The sequence below is a fragment of the Zootermopsis nevadensis genome, unplaced genomic scaffold, assembly GCF_977971745.1.
Source record: "Zootermopsis nevadensis isolate Lab colony 2312 unplaced genomic scaffold, Znev_1.0 Znev_ptg000061l, whole genome shotgun sequence".
Classification (NCBI taxonomy): Eukaryota; Metazoa; Arthropoda; class Insecta; order Blattodea; family Termopsidae; genus Zootermopsis; species Zootermopsis nevadensis.
In genome coordinates, this window is record NW_028259192.1 from 11,545,082 (window position 1) to 11,566,217 (window position 21,136).

At 35.2% G+C, this 21,136-nt stretch overlaps 1 protein-coding gene, 1 long non-coding RNA gene and 3 other non-coding genes across 10 annotated transcripts; 2 read left to right on the forward strand and 3 right to left on the reverse strand.

Moving 5' to 3' along the window:
• Positions 1-13: 13 nt before the first annotated feature.
• LOC147871199 (uncharacterized) lies at positions 14-3,009 on the forward strand. Its single transcript, XR_015532552.1, has 2 exons — positions 14-1,527; positions 1,852-3,009. It is a non-coding gene; the product is annotated as an uncharacterized LOC147871199 (long non-coding RNA).
• Positions 2,105-19,910, reverse strand: LOC110838177 (kelch-like protein 5). 6 transcript variants are annotated; one of them, XM_022081127.2, is made up of 13 exons: positions 19,766-19,910; positions 19,109-19,179; positions 14,777-14,949; positions 13,499-13,660; positions 12,822-13,018; positions 12,101-12,217; positions 11,136-11,231; positions 10,208-10,397; positions 8,950-9,174; positions 8,323-8,485; positions 7,843-8,055; positions 6,631-6,802; positions 2,105-5,049 (listed from the first exon to the last, which is right to left on the reverse strand). In XM_022081127.2, exons 2-13 carry the CDS (start codon positions 19,165-19,167, stop codon positions 4,984-4,986), a joined length of 1,833 nt encoding a protein of 610 aa, XP_021936819.1. In that variant the 5' UTR covers positions 19,168-19,179; positions 19,766-19,910; the 3' UTR covers positions 2,105-4,983. The 6 variants fall into 6 exon arrangements, with proteins under 6 accessions (XP_021936819.1, XP_021936837.1, XP_021936829.1 ...); XM_022081145.2 differs by having other exon boundaries at positions 19,803-19,907; XM_022081137.2 differs by lacking the exon at positions 19,766-19,910 and adding an exon at positions 19,479-19,729.
• On the reverse strand, positions 15,389-15,470 carry TRNAL-AAG (transfer RNA leucine (anticodon AAG)). The gene has a single exon. It is a non-coding gene; the product is annotated as a tRNA-Leu (tRNA).
• On the reverse strand, positions 16,435-16,506 carry TRNAK-CUU (transfer RNA lysine (anticodon CUU)). Its single transcript has one exon. It is a non-coding gene; the product is annotated as a tRNA-Lys (tRNA).
• TRNAE-UUC (transfer RNA glutamic acid (anticodon UUC)) lies at positions 17,110-17,181 on the forward strand. Its single transcript has one exon. It is a non-coding gene; the product is annotated as a tRNA-Glu (tRNA).
• Positions 19,911-21,136: the final 1,226 nt, after the last annotated feature.

The following is a 21,136-nucleotide window of genomic DNA, read 5'->3' on the forward strand; positions in this document are numbered from 1 at the left end:
GTGGTACCTAAAACATCGGTTTGTTTTTCGTTTTTTAAAAATATATTTGCAATACGCTATTTGGTTTGTTTCGCCCTTATGTCCGTCTGCTCTAGTGCCGGAATTACGCATATGTGACAGCTCTTCCATCCCTACATAAATTGCACTTGTCTATTAGCGATTGTACATTAATTATGGCCAACACTAAATATGGATTGGGCTTGCAGAGGTCATCATGCTATTATTTCTATTCCGCAAAAAAATTACCTCAACAGAAGCTTCATATTTATCAAACATCAATTTCAGTGTCCCACATTAGATTATGCTGCTATTGTATCCACTTGGAAAGTGCTAGGTAGCCTTCATGTTTGTTTATTGATAAACTAAAATTAAAAGTTGAAGGTGTGGCATGGTATTCTTGCAATTTTCATGAAAATTGGTTATTTGGTAGGACACACACACACACACACACACAAACATAACATCATCAGTCTCTTTTTGCTTTTAAAGGAAAGTAGAAGGCTATATATTGGTATCATGTGAAGAAATTATCATCTGCAAACAACTATACCAAGTCTTCAAACAATTTTACATGATAAGATAAATAAAGGCAAATATGAAACAAATAAAAAAAACAGGGACTATTAGGACACGAAGTATCATCAAAGGGTTCAAATACTGGCAGAGCCATGTAACTTATGTTTCATCAAAACCAGAAGTAATGAACACATAAGATACATATGTCAGGGCCAACCAGAGATGTCCACCACAGCAGAGCATAGACTTGAAAGACAACACAACATTGATTTCAGTAGCACATCTATCTTGGATAAGACCATGTGACAAGAAAGGTTACTAAGACAGAGGCTTCATTCTCAGTCAGTCCTCAAGTGTTCAAGCAACGCAGAGAAACACCAATCCAGAAGCAAGGTCAAGCCAAGATAGCACCTGATTCTGCCCACCAGTCCGCTACTGACCCACTGACTCCCACTCAGCTTTGAACATGGGCACTGGGCAGGCATATGTGTGGGATGGTCTGGAAACAGAGTTACATCATAACCCTGATGACGGAAACAGAGATGGTCCCTAAAATGTCAGTAAGTCATAACCATAAGACAAGGCTGATAACCCAAGAAGACTATTAATGTTAATCAATATGAAAGCTTCTGATTAGTATTTTTTCCTTCTTCCCCACCATAACATCCAGACTCAGTCTTGGACCAACCCACTATTGAATCCAGTGAGTACCAAGCACCTTGTCGTGGTGGTGGGGCTTGAGTACCTCAGTGACCCCAAGAGCTACTGGTAGGGCCTCCCTAGGGAGAGGTCAGACTAAAACAGGTACCCTGGTCCTCCAGGTTGGGGGTTGGTCGCAAGGCTAACAACCTTGCACCGTAAAAAGGAAGATGTTTTGAAACCTCGATCAAAGCTTCTGACAGACGGACCTAACAGAGGACCGAATGGAAGAGGAGAATTGAGGAGGCCATGGACCGCATACAGACCAGAGAGTCATAGAAGAAGAAGAGTACCAAGCTTCCTTCCTCAGAGGTAAAGAACCAGGGCATGAATCTCACCATTCAAATCCTTCTAATGCTAAGGTCAGGAACAGGTGGTGCTATACCTTCATTCCTTCATACATTTTCCTGGCTTGGTATTTAGTTAACCATCAGGGGCAACCTTCCATTTCACCTTAAAAAACTTATTAAGACCACAAGTGCACATAAAAGTAGCAGAATAACTTCATCAACAAGATAAAATAAATCAAACTATAACCCATAATTTGTCCTGAACTGTGAGATTTGAGGTCAACATGGCAGCAAATATGAAGACTGTTTTGCCATGTAGTCTGATAGAGATTTACTGATATTTCAGAGGTTCCTGCTGCCTCCAGCATCATCTATACAGTGCAACAACCCAGAAAACAACCATCTTCTTGTTCAGAATGCTTTGAAACAATTTAATGAGATAGCTAATCTGCTACTACATGGGAATGGCTTCATATCCTCAAGAGTTACAGATAACCACTGAGGCTTTTATAAATTGTACACAAATAACTATGCAGAGTGTATCACAGGTCAATTAATTTAAACATCTCTCATACTTTTAAGTATGTAATTCTGATTGCTCAAGTTAAATTTTTCTTTATTTCTTAAGGCGGATATAAAATATTACAGTTTGCACACATTAAAACAAATATAACATCATAAATGAGATGTTTTTACTGAATCAAAATGCATTCAGCAGTCTACTAAGATAAGTAGTTCAATATATCAAGTGCTTTCAAGAATGGTACATTCCTACTGTTACTGTCTAAAGACAATATGAAGTTCATAACAAGCCTGATTCATAGGCAAAATGAAAAGTCAGAAAGCTACTATACGAGTCTGACTTAGTGAGCTTTTCCAGATAGTATTATCCTTTTTGGCATTTAAATAAGATTGTATAGTCATGTAGTGTGCCTTTATAAGTGAGACACTACAGTTAATCACATGCTAACCACAATATAGTGTATATTGTATGTTACATGATAAAGCAAAGTATAAACAATAGTAGTTTCACATGTGAATGTCTGATGTCGGAATGTCTACATATATATAAGTGTTATCTATTCTATTATTCTATAAGCAGACATATACTGTATATTAGAAGGCTAAAATTTCTGGAAGTAAACATAATTCAGAATATATACTGAATTGTGTCTTTAAATTTGAACATTAATTGGGGTGCGTATACATATTATTAGATAAATTTAAAATTACAGAATACTTTGTATTTGAGCACATAATGGCAGTTTCTCTAATCTTGATATAGGTATCAGCTCCACACCAATACAAGGGACACTCTTTTCGATTATTAATGTTTTCTTTGAAACCAACATTTATACTTTTGCTGAAACAAATAACATATAAAAATATAAAAGTTTGTATCATTTCCACCATTTTGAATCTATGCCTATCTTTATTTTATTGTTTTTTTAACTTTCTCATTTCCAGATGGAAAAATATTTAATGTTTAGTGAACTTTTAACACCTACAGGATATATTATAAAAATGTTTACAAAAACATTATTGATCGAGTACAGCACTATAATATACAAAATGCAATATAAATAGTCATGTTAACACTGTATTTCAACAACATAGATCTAAAATTAGCTGGAGAATGAAAATGAAAAAAAAACACATTTATAATGTTATTGCATCATTAATTACCATACTTACACATGGATATCCATACACATTCATCAACCATTATGCAAAATACAGAAAAATGAAAGTTATTTGAAACCCACCATATTTAAACCATCAACAGTGCAAGTACATTAATTAATTTTAAGCTTTCATAGCAATTCATTATTAATGCTTACCTGCTTTTTGGTGGGATGAGGAAGGGAGATAAAGCCACATCCAGGCCAACAGGAAAAAGTGGCCATACACTACTGGCTTCGACATGGCTACATCTCTCCATCTCATCCCATGGCTCTGAGTTGCCAATTCCCATAAGTTTATCCATCTCCTGTCTCCATATACATCAACTAATTCCTGATAATCCTCACTGCAGCCCTGACACTAGAGGCACTATGTCCTCTGAAACATTATCAATATTCTTTGGGCATGCATATTGCTTTATTTCCTTAATATCTTGTGCAGACAATGCTATTTTATGATCAATGTGCTTACCAAGAGTATACATATATCAATTCAATTCTAAAGGGTTCTGATGACGGTAGTTTACACTTAAAATTATTCATTGTCAGGACTTTACCATTGTTTTTTTTTAAAAACCAATGATAGAGACTAGCTCCATCTAAAGGACCCAAAAGAGTAGGTACCTCTTGCCTGAAGATGGAGACAGAACGAGCCTCCGAAACGTCATGGGCATTTAAAGAAAAGATAATGGAAAAAGTCCTGACAATTAAAGTATATATCAAATTTAAAAACTGTTCTTAAACATTTGATTAAAGATTTGAACAGTATCATCATACCTTTGAAGTACAATTTCTCTGAAAATTAAATTAAGAATTACTTATTTACATAAAACGTTTAACTGTAACCATTTTCACATATCTCTTTTAGTTTAGTAGCAAGATGATAATTAATAGTACCATTGGAAAGAGCTCTCCAAGCCACCAAAAGTCAGTATACAGCACGATGATAATTACAGGCTTCACTATGTGTACATATAAGCAAAAGTATTTTAACAAAGATCATAATTTGACATCAGTTCATGTTTGCTTGTTCAGGCAACTGTTGTCCTACTTAATGGAATGTTTCAAAATATGGTACTGAAAGTAATACTGTGCTTGGTATCTTAAATTACAGAGAAGAGTAGCTGCCTGAATAATGGTGCATGAATTTATGCAAAATCTGCTTATTCACGGCTGTTTGTCTAAAAATGAAAGAATAAATGTGTAATCATATGCAACAGTTTAGTACTAAATGTAGATGGTTTCACTATTAAATAATATTCAAAAGAACCGCAGTCCTTCACTTATTTTCACAAAGAGTTTGGAAACCACTAGAATGGTTACAAATTTTGACTGTACTAAACATTTACATGTAATTTGGTAATGAACCAACCAATTTAAAAAATCCAAAAGATGGTTGACATGACACAATCAGTGCACATCAGATTTACATAACCTTCAATAAGCAGAATTAAATACTGTAGATGCTGACCACTCCCCCTTATCTAGTGCCAGGGTTAAGAATGAATAGAAGCTATACCTCCTCTCTGCCCCAAGTGCCTATATGGCGTGTTGCAAGATAGCATTTTTTAAAGAAGACGATAGAGTTAATATACACACTATCTGTGTGTATGCTATCAGTATTTAATAATATTTCAAATAAAACAAGCAATAAAGATCCTGCTAATCAAACTTATGTTCCCAATGGAAGAAGGGTATAAAACACAGTAACTTTTTAGTTATCTTGATATAGTATGAGCATACAGTAATGTGAGTTTAAAACCTACTATGTCTGCATCACTCATCTTGAACTGAGATCAAGGCAGTGGATTCTTGATGACAACAATACATGCTCCAGCTCTTCCAGTATTAAGTGGAGCAACCTGAAGAAATAAGCACATAATAAAAAGTCACCCTCTTCTCAGTGATATTCTACTTTCAAAGAAAAGCTTAAAGCTGCAAGCACATAGTCTAAATCTGGGTATTCCTTACTCTACATTATATGGCATATGATCGTGCCTACATGTATGCAGTATCCTGTATAATATCACATTACACAGTACAAATTCTACTTTTTAACATTTTCCCATCCGTTAAATATTTATTGACAAGAACATGTTCTAAATCTTAGGTTAGGGGTGTGCAATCTGGTAACATTTTAGGTTAAACCTAGTTTTGAAGAAAACTACACTCAGTCTGAAATAAAATATGGGTAATATGCAAGATTTATACCCTTTTTTGCACACAGCAATGATATTTAGTTTCGTAATATTTGAGGTTATCACAGCGGAGAGTATGAAGATTTCTGTCTTCTGGGTTGTTGCGCTGTGTAGTCTGGTAGACGTTTCAGAGGTCATACTGCCTCCGTCATCTGGGCGATGACGGAGGCAGTATGACCTGAAACGTTGGTAAACATCTACCAGACTATACACCGCAACAACCCAGAAGACAGAAATCTTCATATTTAGTTTCCATATAACACAACTGTCATTTGCATAAGAACAGTGACGCTGGTATAGTTTGGGTGTTTTAACATGTAGTGTATAACCTATTAAGAAAAAAATTCTTTTTACCACTAAGTTTTGTTCAATCTTACTCTTTATGTTTGTTACCTGTCTTCTTTATTTCTTACACTGTTTTAAGTATTATATAGGGAAGAAGGAATGTATACATTCTGTTTATCCTTATACATTATGTGTGTAATCAGTGCCTTTTGTTCAGAAGTGCACACAGACTACGTGCTGATGGTAGCAACATTAAGGGTGATTTACTGACTTTCTGCATCATTGCAACTATCCTGACCACACAAGTTGCTGTGTGGCTTGTATTGGATGTAGTTACCACTATTCAAAGACAAGACAATGGAGAAATAAAAAGAATAAGAATATATACCTCCTTCATGAAAAATCTGAATATCAAGTATGACTGCCAAGAAACTTTATGATTTCTTCACACAATGAGGTTAAACTGTACCAGTATTATCCTACAATTTCACGAGGTTACCATATCACATTTTTGCCATGTTTTGTGTTTCTTCTACATGACCGTTCAGTTCTCCGAGTCCAAACAGTCTACGCAATAAGTTTTAAATTAATTTCAGTTTCTGTTCTTTCTTCACATACAAAACAAAGCTCTCAGCTATACAAAACAAGGGGTAATATTATAATTTTTATACATTTTAAATTTTAGATTTTTGGTAGGAAAAGAGATGAATGAAGAGGATAATAAAATTTGTGTCCTGAATTTATTCTGATGCTAATTTTCCCATATAAATTACTTTTACTTGGAACTACTGTTCTCAGATATTTTCATTTTGGCACAGGTAGTTTAAAACGATTATTTTCTTTGTTAGGGAAGCCTGTCACTGCTCTAAAAGTGTTGTAAATTATACTCATTACTGACAAGAAAAGCACAGAGCCAAGATTCACATTAAAAAGTATTTACTAAAGACAACTGTAACTCACTTGTTGCCATTCATTGTTTTGAGTGTCATATGCTTCAACCAATTTTAGATAGTGTTGACCATCATAACCTCCGACAGCAATCAAGCGATCCCCAAGCAGGCATACACCAATGGCATCCCTTCCTATACTCATAGAGGCAACTTGTGTCCATGTGTCTGTCTTTGGATCATATCTGTGAAAACCAAACATCATTTTACAGAATATGTTTACAGCAAGAACATTTGATCATAATAATTAATGGCACTTATTAAAGATTGTTTTCAGACATAAAAGAAATTAAATCATACATACACCAGCTGTAAACTTACTGACAGTTGAACAGAAAGAATATAGTGCACAAATACAAAATGTACTCAAGACTGCCATCATTTATGGATGTTTCCACCAAAGTGAGTCATCTTATTACAAAGCCTCATCCACACTCTTTTGCATAACTTTTCTCCCTCCAACTAGTCCTATTTCTCTTGTATCCACTCCTTCCACATTCTCTCATATTCTTGAGAGGAGTAGACCTAGGTGGAGGAGGAAGTAGGATATGAGGTTTTCACGGTGGTGAAATCTTCTTACATATCTCTGGATCCAAGTCCAAATTTCTGGTCCATATGGCAAATCAAGAAATACCATAATAGACTTTACATTCTATAAAAAGTCAATTGAATAAAAATTTACTTGGATATTATCCATCGTCTAGTAAATATAAAACGTAAAACGACGTTTCGGAGATGGGACTCTATCTCCGTCTTCAGGTTCCTACACAGTTGGGCCCACTAGATAGAGCTAATCCCTATATCCGGAGATAGGGATTAGCTCTATCTAGTGGGCCCAACTGTGTAGGAACCTGAAGACGGAGATAGAGTCCCATCTCTGAAACGTCGTTTTACGTTTTATATTTACTAGACGATGGATAATATCCAAGTAAATTTTTATTCAATTGACTCTTCACCATCGTCAAGAAGTTTTAGAGTCTATAAAAAGTGGGGAATAAATTGACTGGATGAGTGATTATTAACTTCTCAAGAAGATCTCTAGTTCATTAGTGTTTTATTATTTACAGGAAGCCACCATGGGGTAGGGCAGGAGGAGGAACAAGTCAGTATGGTCAGTATTATGTGAGACCAACTCATGGCCAGTACAACAGTAAAATAGACATTCATATTGTATAAACTGAGATTCCATTTTTAACTCAGACACAATGGCTAGTTATTGACTAACCTTTCAACAGTGTCAAAACGTGGTGCTGAAGGATTTGAAGCTGATGCATCATGGCCTCCTAATGCATACAAATAACCATTGACCACTCCAACACCTACACCACCTCTCCGACTAGCCATCGGTGCACACGATAGCCATTTGTTTGTGTGAGGATCATAACACTCCACAGTTCTAAGACATGAACTACCATCACGTCCACCTACTGCATACAACCTATAAAACAAGTGAAACACATGCAAAGTTTCCTGCAGAAGAATATTTTCTATAATATATTCAATTTTCAAAGTGGGGTCAAATCTTGCAATTGTTAGTGCTGTGCATCTTAATCATTGGACAGACATTACAGATGGGTCTTTAAAGTGTTATATGCTTAGCAAACCTCATCAGGTCAGACCTCACAAATATAACAGCAATGTGTGTGGTGCCCTACAATGAACAAAGCAGTAATTTTAAATACTTTGAAGACACAACTTGACTTACTTGGTATTGAGTACAGCTACACCTACAGTTGATCGCTGAGTAGACATGGGTGCTACGTAGCTCCACTGTCGAGCCTGGGGATCCCAACGTTCAACAGTGTTTAAATAACTCCAACCATCATGGCCACCTACAGCATACAGAGGGCCTTCTAATATACCAACACCTGCAAAATAAAAAATTAAACTCTAACACACAACATTTCAACTCGCTGCAGACAGGGTTCTTGTCGTGCAGTACATCATCCAAATGGGTAAGAAGAAATATACTTAAAGAATGGAAAGGAGTGAGTGAAAAAGAGCAGTACATCATCTGTAAGGTGAAGAAGGAATTAAAATAAAGAACAGAAATGAGCAAGTGTGAAAAGCTGGCTCTCATCTCTAAAAGTATGAAGAAGTTCATTTAACATGATTTACTTCCTTGATGTTGGGCAAGGACAATTGGTAATGTGATCCCACATGAGAGAGACTTTATCAGCTGCGAAGGTAAGTAAATGTGTGAGATAAAAAATTTCTGCAACAGTCTGAAAAAAATTAGTAAGTGCACTTGTTGTGTAAGGTAGAACCTGAATCAATGCTGTATTGTCACTACTGTTCTATACAACAACTTGAAGATGTAAGCAGTAATTACCTAGACCATGTCTGTGTGTAGACATTGGTGGAAGAGTGGTCCATGTCTTGCTTTTGATATCATAGCATTCCACAGTATTGAGAGTTTTAAGACCATCCCGTCCTCCTACAACATAGAGGCGTCCATCAACCACGGCTACGCCAAACTGTAAACGACGTCCACTCATGCTGGCCACATGATTCCATGTATTAGCTCTTAGGTCATACTTCTCAATACTCGTTGCACCTGAAAGAATAACAGAATTCTTTATTCCTCTTACTACTACTATTTTCTGCAAGCAAAATGTGATTCTGAATAACATTTATTATTAAATGTACAAATTAAGACCATGCACCTTGTTTACTAGACACGCTCAAAAATACACTTGTTTAAAAAAAGGTGATAAATAATTCTTCAAAAGTTGAGCCATGATATGCAAGATATGTGAAGAGCATTTATATTTAGGTTATTTTTCAGCAAATGATGCTAAAAGTTCATTGAAAATTGAAAAATGTGATTAGGCTTGAACTTCAGACCTAAGTTCTTGAAGAACTCAATCTAAATGATACATCCAATTAAAACAAACAAATAAAGCTCACATTATTTGTTTACATTTAGAATTACTTAAATATATAAAACATCAATTATTTTGACAGCCTTCAACCATAAAGATATGAGAGGAAGGGCAGTTAGTTCATCATTCAGCAAACTGAAAAAACATATTATGTTATGACAGCGAAACCACAAGACAAAGTTACAAAGAAAAATTTAAAAATGTGCCAACACCAAATACTCCATATATTCACTGTACAAAACCAATTTAATTCTTTCAACCTAAATAATTACTAGTTGTAAAGTAGCAATAAAAAACCTGACTATAAAGTGAGAATATGAACATAATAACAAATATATAAGTGAGTGTCATGACTAGAGATGAGAACTCCTGTTCCTTATTTGGAAATTCTTAGGTTTAATTTTTGCATACAGGCCAGCTGTTCTCATTGATGATTAAAAATGTATTGTCCATTCAGCACAGCATATACACAGTAAATCATTACATCATTAAACCCTAGAGTTAAAGTCTGACCCATAGTCCTGGGAAGAGGGCGTGGGGAGAGGGGAGGGAGAGAGAGAACACACATACACAAACAGCATTTCTGCAGAGACATATATTATACCTGATCTAGGAGACAATATATGCTTAGCAATGCATATGAATTAATGCACAAATTAAAGCACTCCATGCTTGAAAAACCTGAGACTTATTATGTTAACCTACCTTTGTTTGCATCCATTCCCCCAACAGCATATAAGTCCCCCACTGTGGACTTCCTTGGACGAGTGCGAGGTGACTGGAGCATTGGACGGCGTTCAGGGAGCAAATGATACTTCAAGGCTTCCATAATAAGGTCTTGACAAACACGGTCCTCTCGAAATAGAGGGTTTGTTTCTATGTAATCAGCAATAAACTGGGCCAAGAAAAACAGATTAATCAAACGACTTATTAATATGTATACAAAAATAGAGCATGAAAATTTCAGGAGTATCTAGGAAAATCTAATTACTTTCAAACACCAAACTTCAAAAACTTACTTCTTGTTAACAAATTAAATATCAAGCATCATAATTCTCAAAATAAACATACTTTGTATTCCATGCTGACAAATATAAGATTCAAAACCAGATATAAGGCATCAACAACCATTAACTGAATAAAAATGTCACAACCCATATCATAAGAATAGTGGTTCCCAAACTAGATGGCACATACCAAAGTGGTGAGAGATATGTCATCTTTCTACAAAAACCCAGGAATCCCTAATGGAACTTCACTGTGTTACATCACATACATTAATCTTGAAGTTTTGCACCTTCTTTATTTTTGAATTTGTATCCAAAACAAATAGGTGAAACTCTCAAAACCAACCACTGATGTTTTATTTATTCCTTTCTGGCAAAATATACCCGTGTGAGAAACTTTTCCAGCAATGACAGAAATTACATCAAAGTACTGTAATTGCTGTCAGCTTGAAAGTGGCTTATGAGTTACTGTATCAATTACCCAACCTAGGAAGTCACCTAGTTTCAAATATTCAGGCCCACCTTTCCCACTGGGCGAGTACTGATGTCTTAATTATTTTTTAACATTGAATGTGTAAAATATTTTTGTATTTTAATTGTGGATTTGGGAACCAATGTTATCTTACCGACGGCATAAGAAGAGGAAGCTTGACTAGACTGAGCAGTCGGCTAACATCCTTTTTTCTAGAAGCAACATCACTTTTCACCCACACCATTAAAGCCTGAGAAAAACACATTATGTTACATTGCAATCAGGCAGTAAAAAACAGTCACATCTGAAATACGATTTTGTTACATAGTCTCCAAGAAAAACTGGTAATTCCTTTAAATGTTATACTTAAGTAGAAAGGAAAGAAATGATATTTCAACATATATCTATTTACACAACAAAAATGTAGTCATGTTGCATAAGAATGTGGTAAAAATGGCTCTACCAACAACATAATAACAACATAACTGATTATAAAAGCAATGAGTGCACATTAATTACAAATGTGATAGAAGAAAGATGATAAAAACAGTGCAAGAGTTAGTGATGTGACTGTGAACAAAATCATGAGGCTTTGTTAGAATTACAATGTGCAGCAAATATGAATGAAATTCATAATATGTAAAAGGTTGTTTACAATACAAGAATATGTATCAAGATCAGAAAGAACACTGGTGAACTACTCAGTGATGCAGAAAATTTGGAGAAACTGTGTTCAATGAAAATTAGATTTTATAATAGGTGTACCATATCAAGTACGTAAACACTGTGGTGCATTGGCATTTCCAGCTGAAAATAATGGTATGGAGAGTATGTGTCTGTCTAGTATCATTTTCAGCACGTCTTATATCACAAAGGTAAGTCAAACTTATTGCGTTTATGGAGTGATACATGAAAAATTGAGAAAATCTTGAAACACCTGGTACAGTCATGCAATTCTTGTTGAGAGCAGGAAACTGACAGTTGTCAACAACTTTGTCAGCAGACACACTGTACTTCAGTAAGTATTGTAATTATCTCATCACTTCTTCACTAATGTCAGAGAGTCTTTTTTCTTACCAAAACTTTACTTGCATAACATCAAACTCTCTTTTGACTTACATGAAATATTTCCTCTTCTGAAGGCACATTGAGATCATCAGATGCCAAAAGCTTGGCAACTTCATCTGCTGGTAACATGAGGAACTCTTGGTTTGGAATAACCTCCATAAAATGTTCCTGAGAGATGAAATTAAAATAAATAACATATTTAAAAAGATTCAATAGCGGGCAGATAAATATATAAAATTGCATTTTTTGTGTTTTATCTTTCCTGCTACAAGTAACACGAGGGTACCATATAAAATAATGTACATGCAGTACATGACTGGAAAGAGTCATATTTCAACTGCAGTAAAATGCATGAAGTTAAAACATAAACTCATTGCAGGATTTAAGGTTCTCATGACAGTGACTCTGAAGATTGTTGTCTTCTGGGTTGTTGCACCATGTAGCCTGGGAGATGTTTGCCGATGTTTCAGACGTCCTTGCTGCTTCCATCATCAGGGCAGCATGGACCTCTAAAATGTCAGTAAACTTCTACCAGACTACATGGCGCAACCCAGAAAACAGCCATTTACAGACTCACTGCTGTGAAAACCTCAAATCCTATACAGAAAAATAATATTTAAGGGCTTTTACTTTATTTAATTGCTGTTATTACTTGTGTTTGCCAAAAAAGAATGATGTAACCCAAAATCAGCACCTTTTCAATCCAGTATTATTGTAACCCAAATATCTTACACTCAAAACTTGAAAGAGAATATTTAGCAACAGTCCTTACAGTTGTAAAATTATGTGCAACTTTGAGCAGATCCATACAGCCTTGAGTGTCAGCAAAAAGCCGTATACCAATACAATTTGAAGGATGGAGTTGCTTCATAAGGAATGAACAACACGCATCCACAACTGCAGTGAGCTGAAGAAGGCAGGCAGTACTCAAGAGAGTTTCCACTGTATCCTCTCGCAGCTCAATGCGACCTGTATGAAGATACAGCACACAAGTCATCATTACTTTCTATATGTATCATTTTTGCAAATGTATTTATGTTTGTTAAATAATGAAATTATCAACCCGTACAAAACATAAACAATGATATAAGAAATAGGAAACATTGAGCCCTTTCAGAATAGCCATTTCAAATGTTAATTTTTTTGTGTCTACCACCGTTAAAATTACAATATGAAGTGGCTGTGTGGGCTCTTGTATAGTCACAGCAGTAATGTATATTTAATAATCTAATCAAAACTATTGAATTGCAACTATCAATAAATATTTGAACATGGGCTTCATGATTTTTTGATCACACCATATTAGCATTTTCACTTACTGTCAAGAGCTAAACTTTAATCCCACCTACGCAGACTGAAGTCTGTTGAATAGGGTAATAGGTTTTATGCATTCTACCATGAAATCCTTATAATATCATATTTGATGACAGTAAGCACACAAATTTATACCAGTATAACAATAATGGACAAGCATCCAAAGTGCATCCCCATCCACATCTTGGAGAACCACCTCACTTTGTGTTGCTTCACGAAGATCGCTTGTGAACATAGCAGCAAAATATTCTGAACCAGCACTTAGGACAAGACGATGTGCAGGAATATGACGAGAACCTGTAAATATGGTATCCAAAGATTAGTAATAGGTAGGATAAGGGATTTTTATGAGTCAGCTTTTATACTAACAGTTATAAATAATCAGAAATAAATTCTCAAGGTGTTAAACATCTAACACAGATATTTGAAGAAACTAAAGACATTTTCTTCACCAACACACTTGGTAATTAATTTTGATTAAACAAATTAAAGACATTTTAATGAGCAATAAGTAGCTAAAGAGATGATAAAGATCATTGAAGATAACCGAGTATTTACTGCTGAAATGAGCCCTAGTAGAACTAAAGAAAAATATAATGACTGCAGGCATGTTATTAACCTTTACATCATGCATCGTTGATCATGCAAAGCCCACCTGGCTGTATGTCACAGCAGCTTATAGCTAAACTGTTAATCCTGGAGTCAAGTCTGCCAGCAGCCCTATAGTACATGGATTTATATCCTCTATTTCCATAAGACAAAGGTTAGTACATATATTGATACAGAATGACAGTAAAAGGCAATATAAGATAATGAGAAAATTATGAAAAACATAATATACATACTAACATTTTCATATGCGCTGTTGATTGATTCTTAAGCTATTCACTGTTGTTGTAACTGCAGGGATTATACAGCACCAAATAACAGTGAAAGATGGTAAACATTTAGGAGATAATTGTGGCATATTTTAAGATACTATCCCAGTTAACACTGAGCCTATGCCTTACTACTTAGGACTAGCTTCTCTGTAAATAAATAAAAGTTACCAAAACCATGAAAGCCACTTCTGAAAACATACTATTTTTGTATGTAAACCCACACATACATTAAAACTCTGAAAGTTAAATTGTTTATTACCATAAAACGTTCTTTACATAAAGAGAAAGTAAAATATAAATAGCATAGAGATGGCTGTCCTCTGGGTTGTAGCATCATGTAGTCTAATCATCACCATGACTTATGAACTGGACAGTCACAGACTCATGTTATTGCAAAATACTACACTACCTTGACACTGTTTACATTTATATGTAATTCTGTTTCAAGTTGGTAATTCTTGCCTTACTTTCTTCACTTCTAAAAGTCAAGGGTTATTAGATGTTACCTGCATAATGAACAATAAGGATATACCTGCAATTAAAGTAACGTCTGTAAGTTGATTATTGACCAAATATGCTTCCATTCTGTTAAGACTGGTCTCAGCATGATGTAGTGAACAGAAACATTCATCATGGCCTGCAAGACTTGTTAAACTGTATTCACTTCCTCCATTCCTGGAAGTGGCCATTCCATGATCAGAGTGACTGCAATTTCATACCATCAGAAAGTCATTTAATATACAGAGTTTAAAAAAAACACAACACAGAATCAGAGGATGAGAATTGTTCTTAAACACATGTACTTCAAGCAATATAAATTAAACTGTAGTCAAAAATTGTTCTAATGCTATTACATATTCAACCACATGCACAGCACAATACTGAGAAACAAAAATTCTACAATAACACATCAAAATAAAATTATAAATTCAATTTCAATATCCTACCGAATGTTCTTAATAAAGTAGTTAAACTAATTTCATTGTAAAATCATGTGTGCTTCCATAAAAAATCTAAAGTATTTTCCACAAAACTAATAAAAAAAACATGCAGTTTCTACCTTGCAACCAAACTATTATTACTTTATTTTCCACTGCTGTAATTTCACTGACACAAATATAATAATAATAATAAAAAAAAAAGCTGGCAGCGGTGGGATTCGAACCCACGCCTCCGAAGAGACTGGTGCCTTAAACCAGCGCCTTAGACCGCTCGGCCACGCTACCACATCACACTGGCGTTCACGAGTACTACATTAACTTAGCCTCGGGTACTATGGTATTACAACGCATTGATATTCGTGGTAGTAAATCTACTTCCTCCATGATTCTCACATGCCGAAGAAATGAGTTTATTATCACTAACACTATGAAATCGCCATTTGTGTGGCGATGAATTTGACAATTTCCGCAAGATACTGCCTTGAATTTTTCTAAATAAGGTGTTAAATTACAAATTCTGGCGACTTTTCTCTTCCTTAAATAACACTATAATCTGGTTCGTCAAGTTATACAACTGCTCATGTCCTCTCGTCTTCACCGCATCAGTGAATATTCTTCAGAACAGAGGGAAATGCTTTCGTTTCTGTCACAAGTAATACTCATTCATACACTTTCATACAATAAAATCACGAAGATATACCTCCTAACTGCAATCGTACTGCCACAGATAACTTGAGAGCACCATAACCTCACGCTACTCAATCTGGCAACTGCCTTTATCTTTTAGAGTAGAGGACTGAAAAGGGGCATTCTGCTGTGGATGATAACAAGACATCCCAATGCTGCCGGAGCCTGCCTGTTTCTGATTAAGCCTCGCTGCTGATTATACGAAGGAAAGGCTAACACAGCACTATTATAGCATGCTATCTAAGCAAAACAAACTGAAATTGAAAGGGGATAAATGCTACGTACATTATAACAGACTCCGCACCAAAACAAAACAGGTAGCCAAACAACCATCACGAATTAATGGAACCTTCCGCACTACCAGAATCCGTGATTTAGCCAAAGTAATCAGATTCGGGCATAGTTTCTTAAAACTGAAGTGAACGATAAAATATTGCATTATACAAATTTGCCACGATACAAAAATGAAAATAAAGTTTTGATGGCACCAAATTAAACACGGGCCGAAACACCAAAGCAAATTTCACATAAACAAGCAACAATACACACCGGAAAATAAACTTTCCGGTACCGGGAATCAAACCCGAGCCTCCTGGGTAAGAGCCAGGTATCCTAAACACTAGACCATACCGGATTGTGAGTACCCTTTTCACATGATATGTACTCTTTCGATTCCAGTACCTTAGAGATATACAATAAGACTGAAGACAGAACTTCAGCTTAACGCGGGATTCGAATCAAAGTTGAACATGTATCAAACATTCACAAAGTTTTTACTTTGTAAGAGGGGCGAAAGTCGCAATAATCTGTACTGTATCTGTCCATTTCATTCTATTCCGAAGCCCCCTTCTTCATTATCCAAAAATCACCAACTTCTAAAACACAAGTCAGACTCCACGTGGATTCCAACAATTTGCAAAAGTAATTTTGCATACGGGAGCGCGAACAAAAATAAACACACGCACGCACACTCCTTTGTTTGCGGGACGAAAAGATTATTTGCAATCTTCTATCAATAAGACATGCGTTGTTAGTACCTTGGTTTGTTGCTTAGTGATCATTTCCTATTAACGGTTTTTGGGCCTTCTGAGATAATATACACGATTATGCATGTAGTACTTTGCACTGTCTCATAATTCTTTACTAATTATTTAATACTTCATGTTGTGCAAACAAAATATTATCAGGGTTTCTCAAAAAATGGTAAACCATGAATTAAATTCCCTCCTTTATCTCATCCCATGTGGTCTAGTGGCTAGGATACCTGGCTTTCACCCAGGAGGCCCGGGTTCGATTCCCGGCATGGGAATTTTTTTTCTTTGGTTGAAGAAAACAAATCAATACAGAGCTTCTATTCAATATCCGAAACGTCCTAATTCTCAGAATCTTGTGCACAAATACTGAAACATCACAATGCAGAATCTTAACTTCAAATGTTACTTCAGACCACATTTTATAATTATGGAACACAAAAATATTTATTTGCCATTTTTAACTAAGAACAAAATAAGGATTTAGAAAGTAATGTTTTTGTAAAATTGTTACACCTTTAATATTCGACATTTAACAATAAAGCCAAATCTATTTCTACTTCCCTCCTAACTTCAGTGTAGTGGCAGCATTTAACTTGAAGATGGTAGGGATCATTTCTACTGATCCTTGCTATATGTAATAGGTAAATGGTGTCCCTTAATTGTTTACTAAAACAGTATTCTTTTGCAATTGGTCTAAAATATTTAAAATGTTTGCATTGAATCAGCAATTTCCACTGACCATTCAGCAACTCAGCTGGCGTCTTCTTACTTCCCTTTTGCAACAAGCTGAGGGTGGCAAGTGTATGACTTATTTGACAGAATAGTTTACTATCTGATTACCTAAATCAGTGATTATTACTTAAGTTTTGCATAAATTCAAAGAGATGGTAAGTGGTCAGCTGGCCACGCTTTAGCCCCAGGAAAAAGAGACCCCAGTACCCACTGGATAGGAGGCTGGGTGGGTCACAGAGCCAGTCTAGGCACAAAGGCTACAGGAAAAATCTTCTACCCCTGTCAGGGATAAAACCTTGGCCATCTAGTTTGTAGTCAGTCACTATATTGACTGAGCTTAAAGAAAAGAATTTATTTACATCCCAAAGAACCATCATAGGACCATGCCAAGGATGCAGAACATGTCATAGCAAGAATACCTGGTTCTTGATACAAATATAAATTACAAAGACATGACAGTCATTTACAGTCAACTACACTATTACCACAAAGAAAAAAATTATATGAGAAAGCATACCCACTATTGTTTAAATGTATTTATAACAGCTGAGAATTCTTGGTTGAGGTAAATTCTTCTGGAGCAGAAGGAGTGATATAGGAGATATTCTTTCAGTGCTGGCTTCAACTTCTTGTATTGTGAGTCAGACTTTTGTAGTGGGAGGGAGATTATTAAATAGCTTAATTCCAGTATAGTACACTCCTTTTTTTAATTTTACTGAGGTAAGCATTTGGCATATGAAGGTTATATCTGTATCTTGAATTTATATTGTGGATATCTGAGTTTGCTTGACATTTTTTCTATGTTGTCTACTATAAATAATAATGATAGCAAGAACTTGCTGGCTAGTGGAAGAATATTACATTTCTCAAACAGTACCCTACATAAGGCTCTTCTTTTAGTAGTTGCCATTATTTTAATGATTTTATTTTGAATGTAAGATACTTTTTTGCTGTATGCTGAGTTTCCTCAGAAAACAATTCCATGTGAATTTGACACATTCAAATGGAAGTCAGCAAACTGGACTAATTTCAAAGTTTCTGTTATCATGAATGATGTGACAGTCCTCATAACAAAACGTGCTGAGCTTACTTTACGGATAATATATTGAATATATGTTTTCTAGTGCAAGTTATTGTCCATTTGTAGGCCAACAAATTTAGTTGTTTCTACTTCTTCAATTGCTTTATCTACATACCCCATACTTAGATTATCGATTTTTGTTGGCGATACAAAATTTCAAGACATTTGTTTTGTCAAAATGTAATGTAAATTTATTGTTCAAACTTGCAGACATCATTCGTGTAAATATGGAAACAGTCAATTTATAGATGTGAAATAATAGTATTAGTATCATCTACAAAAATTATGGGTTTATACTGAGAGTTAATGGTACCGTAAGCTGTGTCATGCGATTAAGTGCTCTAGTGTAAGTGTACCTCAAGAAATGAAAAGAAGAAAAATCGCTTTACCTATCAGGCTGTTCCTCAGGACTATGATTATCTCTTCTCTCTCGGCTAGGACTGGCCATTGTTCAAAAGACCTGCAAGACACCAAGTTTAATCTTATTTGGTTGATTTCCTCTCTATTAAGTAGTTCAAATACTTCATTTACAGTAATTTTACAAATACCTTACAATCATTAAATAGAACATAATATAATTTATTAACATTCCATAGATCCTTCACAGGCCTCAGCCAAAGATGTAGAACAGGTCATTAACATATGTTAAACAAGAAACAGAAGTGGAACTGCCATTTTGTTAATAAGACATAAAATTGACAGATTAGCTACAATTATTCCAACAGTTCAAGGCAACTTTCACAAGACCCTACCATTTACCTTTCTTTCAAGTGACAGAGGTTAACAATATGTTCTTCCAATATTATTCTAACCTCTGTAAATTTGACAAGGTTTTCAAATTTTACAGCCATAGAATTATAAAAGTTCTTCAGCGAGCACGAAACTTTTACATGATAACAAATTTAATACTTATTATCATTTTTATTTAATGGCATATTCTGAGCAACGCACTTCACAAAAATCTGTCAATGTCATTGAACTCGTATTATAAAACAATTAGTGCAATCGCTTCAGTAATAAATAATACATTCTTTCACAAAACGTACCCCCAATCGCTGCAGGTACCTATATTCTGAAAATTACATTTGTATTGTTGAGAACGAATTTTCCAGGTTGTTGATAAAAATTTCCAAAAATTCAAATTTATATTTGCGCCACGGCTTTCTTGATACATCGAAATTGCTTGCCGTCAAAGACCAGCTATAGAATAGTCACGGCTAAATGGAAGCTGTGTTATGTAGACAGATTTATGTTCGAACTAAACAATATATATTGTGTACAAACAACTACTTCAAACTCGTAAAACGTCTGCTTTAATTAAGTTTTAAACAATGTCAATCCCAATATATTTTATTCTCATGGTTCGACATGCCACCTTGTAGCAACGGTTAGCAATACCTAAATTATATGCCTACTAATCCTACATAGATAGCACTACATGTCTGTCACTAATTGCTCATGCGCAATCATACGAGGGCATTTGATTCGGAGCACATTTATATTTGCAAATGTGTTTGTAAATCTATAACAGAACTATACTTTTTGTATAACTTTTTACCTATATAAACATTCGGCTGTCATAGATCGGTTTGTAAGTTGTTGTCGTCTCACAATAGAAGCCTGGGTTTCCATCCAGAGCAGTCCATGTGGATGCATGATGGATAAATTGGCACTGTGATAGATTGAAGACAGAAAAACAAATGTGGATCATGCAAAACCTGCCTACTCTCTACCTACTCTGATAAAGACTCATTTATCATTATGATTGAGATAAAGACTAGTTGCCGGCAAAACAATCACTTTGTTCTCAGCATTGTTTTCTCAACAAAACACTGAGTTGCTCACTCTAAGCATACTAATCAAACTCATATAATTAAATAATTTATTTCAGGGTTTCTCAGTCTGTGCTCTGCCAATGTGTGTTGTGCCTTTCACATACATTTTTGTAAAACTATCATTCTGCATTATGAAAAAAATAGTTTGCCTGTCACATATGTTAAATGTTTACATAATTTTAATTGAATAGTTAATAAACATACCACCATATTTGCTGAAAAAACTGGTTTGGAAGGGTGCTCTCTTTGGAGCACACTAAAATTCCAAAAGTTTTCTTTATGCCACCTCACAAGTGATGTCAAAGGTGCAACCATGCAACAATGTGATCCAAGGTAATTGTTGTAACAGTGTGATTAAGTACGCAACAGACATGGCTGGTAGCAAGAACCTCTGAAATACTGATGAACTTCTACCAGCCATCTTCCTACAAGCAATGCCTCACGAAGTCTGGAGAGAGCCTGTTTCAAACTCACTCTACAAAATACATTGAAAAGCAGTTCTACACAAAATAAATAATAATAATACTGACAATATCAGTGAAATTCTTAACACACCTGACAGAGAAGATAAATCTTAACTTC

Bases quoted from the DNA above. Each gene is read 5' to 3' on its own strand.
- LOC110838177 (XM_022081127.2), bottom strand. From the start codon at position 19,167: ATGGCCAGTCCTAGCCGAGAGAGAAGAGATAATCATAGTCCTGAGGAA. The intron at 13,661-14,776 runs GTATATCCTTAT...CCATATTTACAG, and splicing joins AGACGTTACTTTAATTGCAG to GTTCTCGTCATATTCCTGCA. The intron at 12,218-12,821 runs GTAAGGACTGTT...TTCATCTCTCAG, and splicing joins TTGCACATAATTTTACAACT to GAACATTTTATGGAGGTTAT.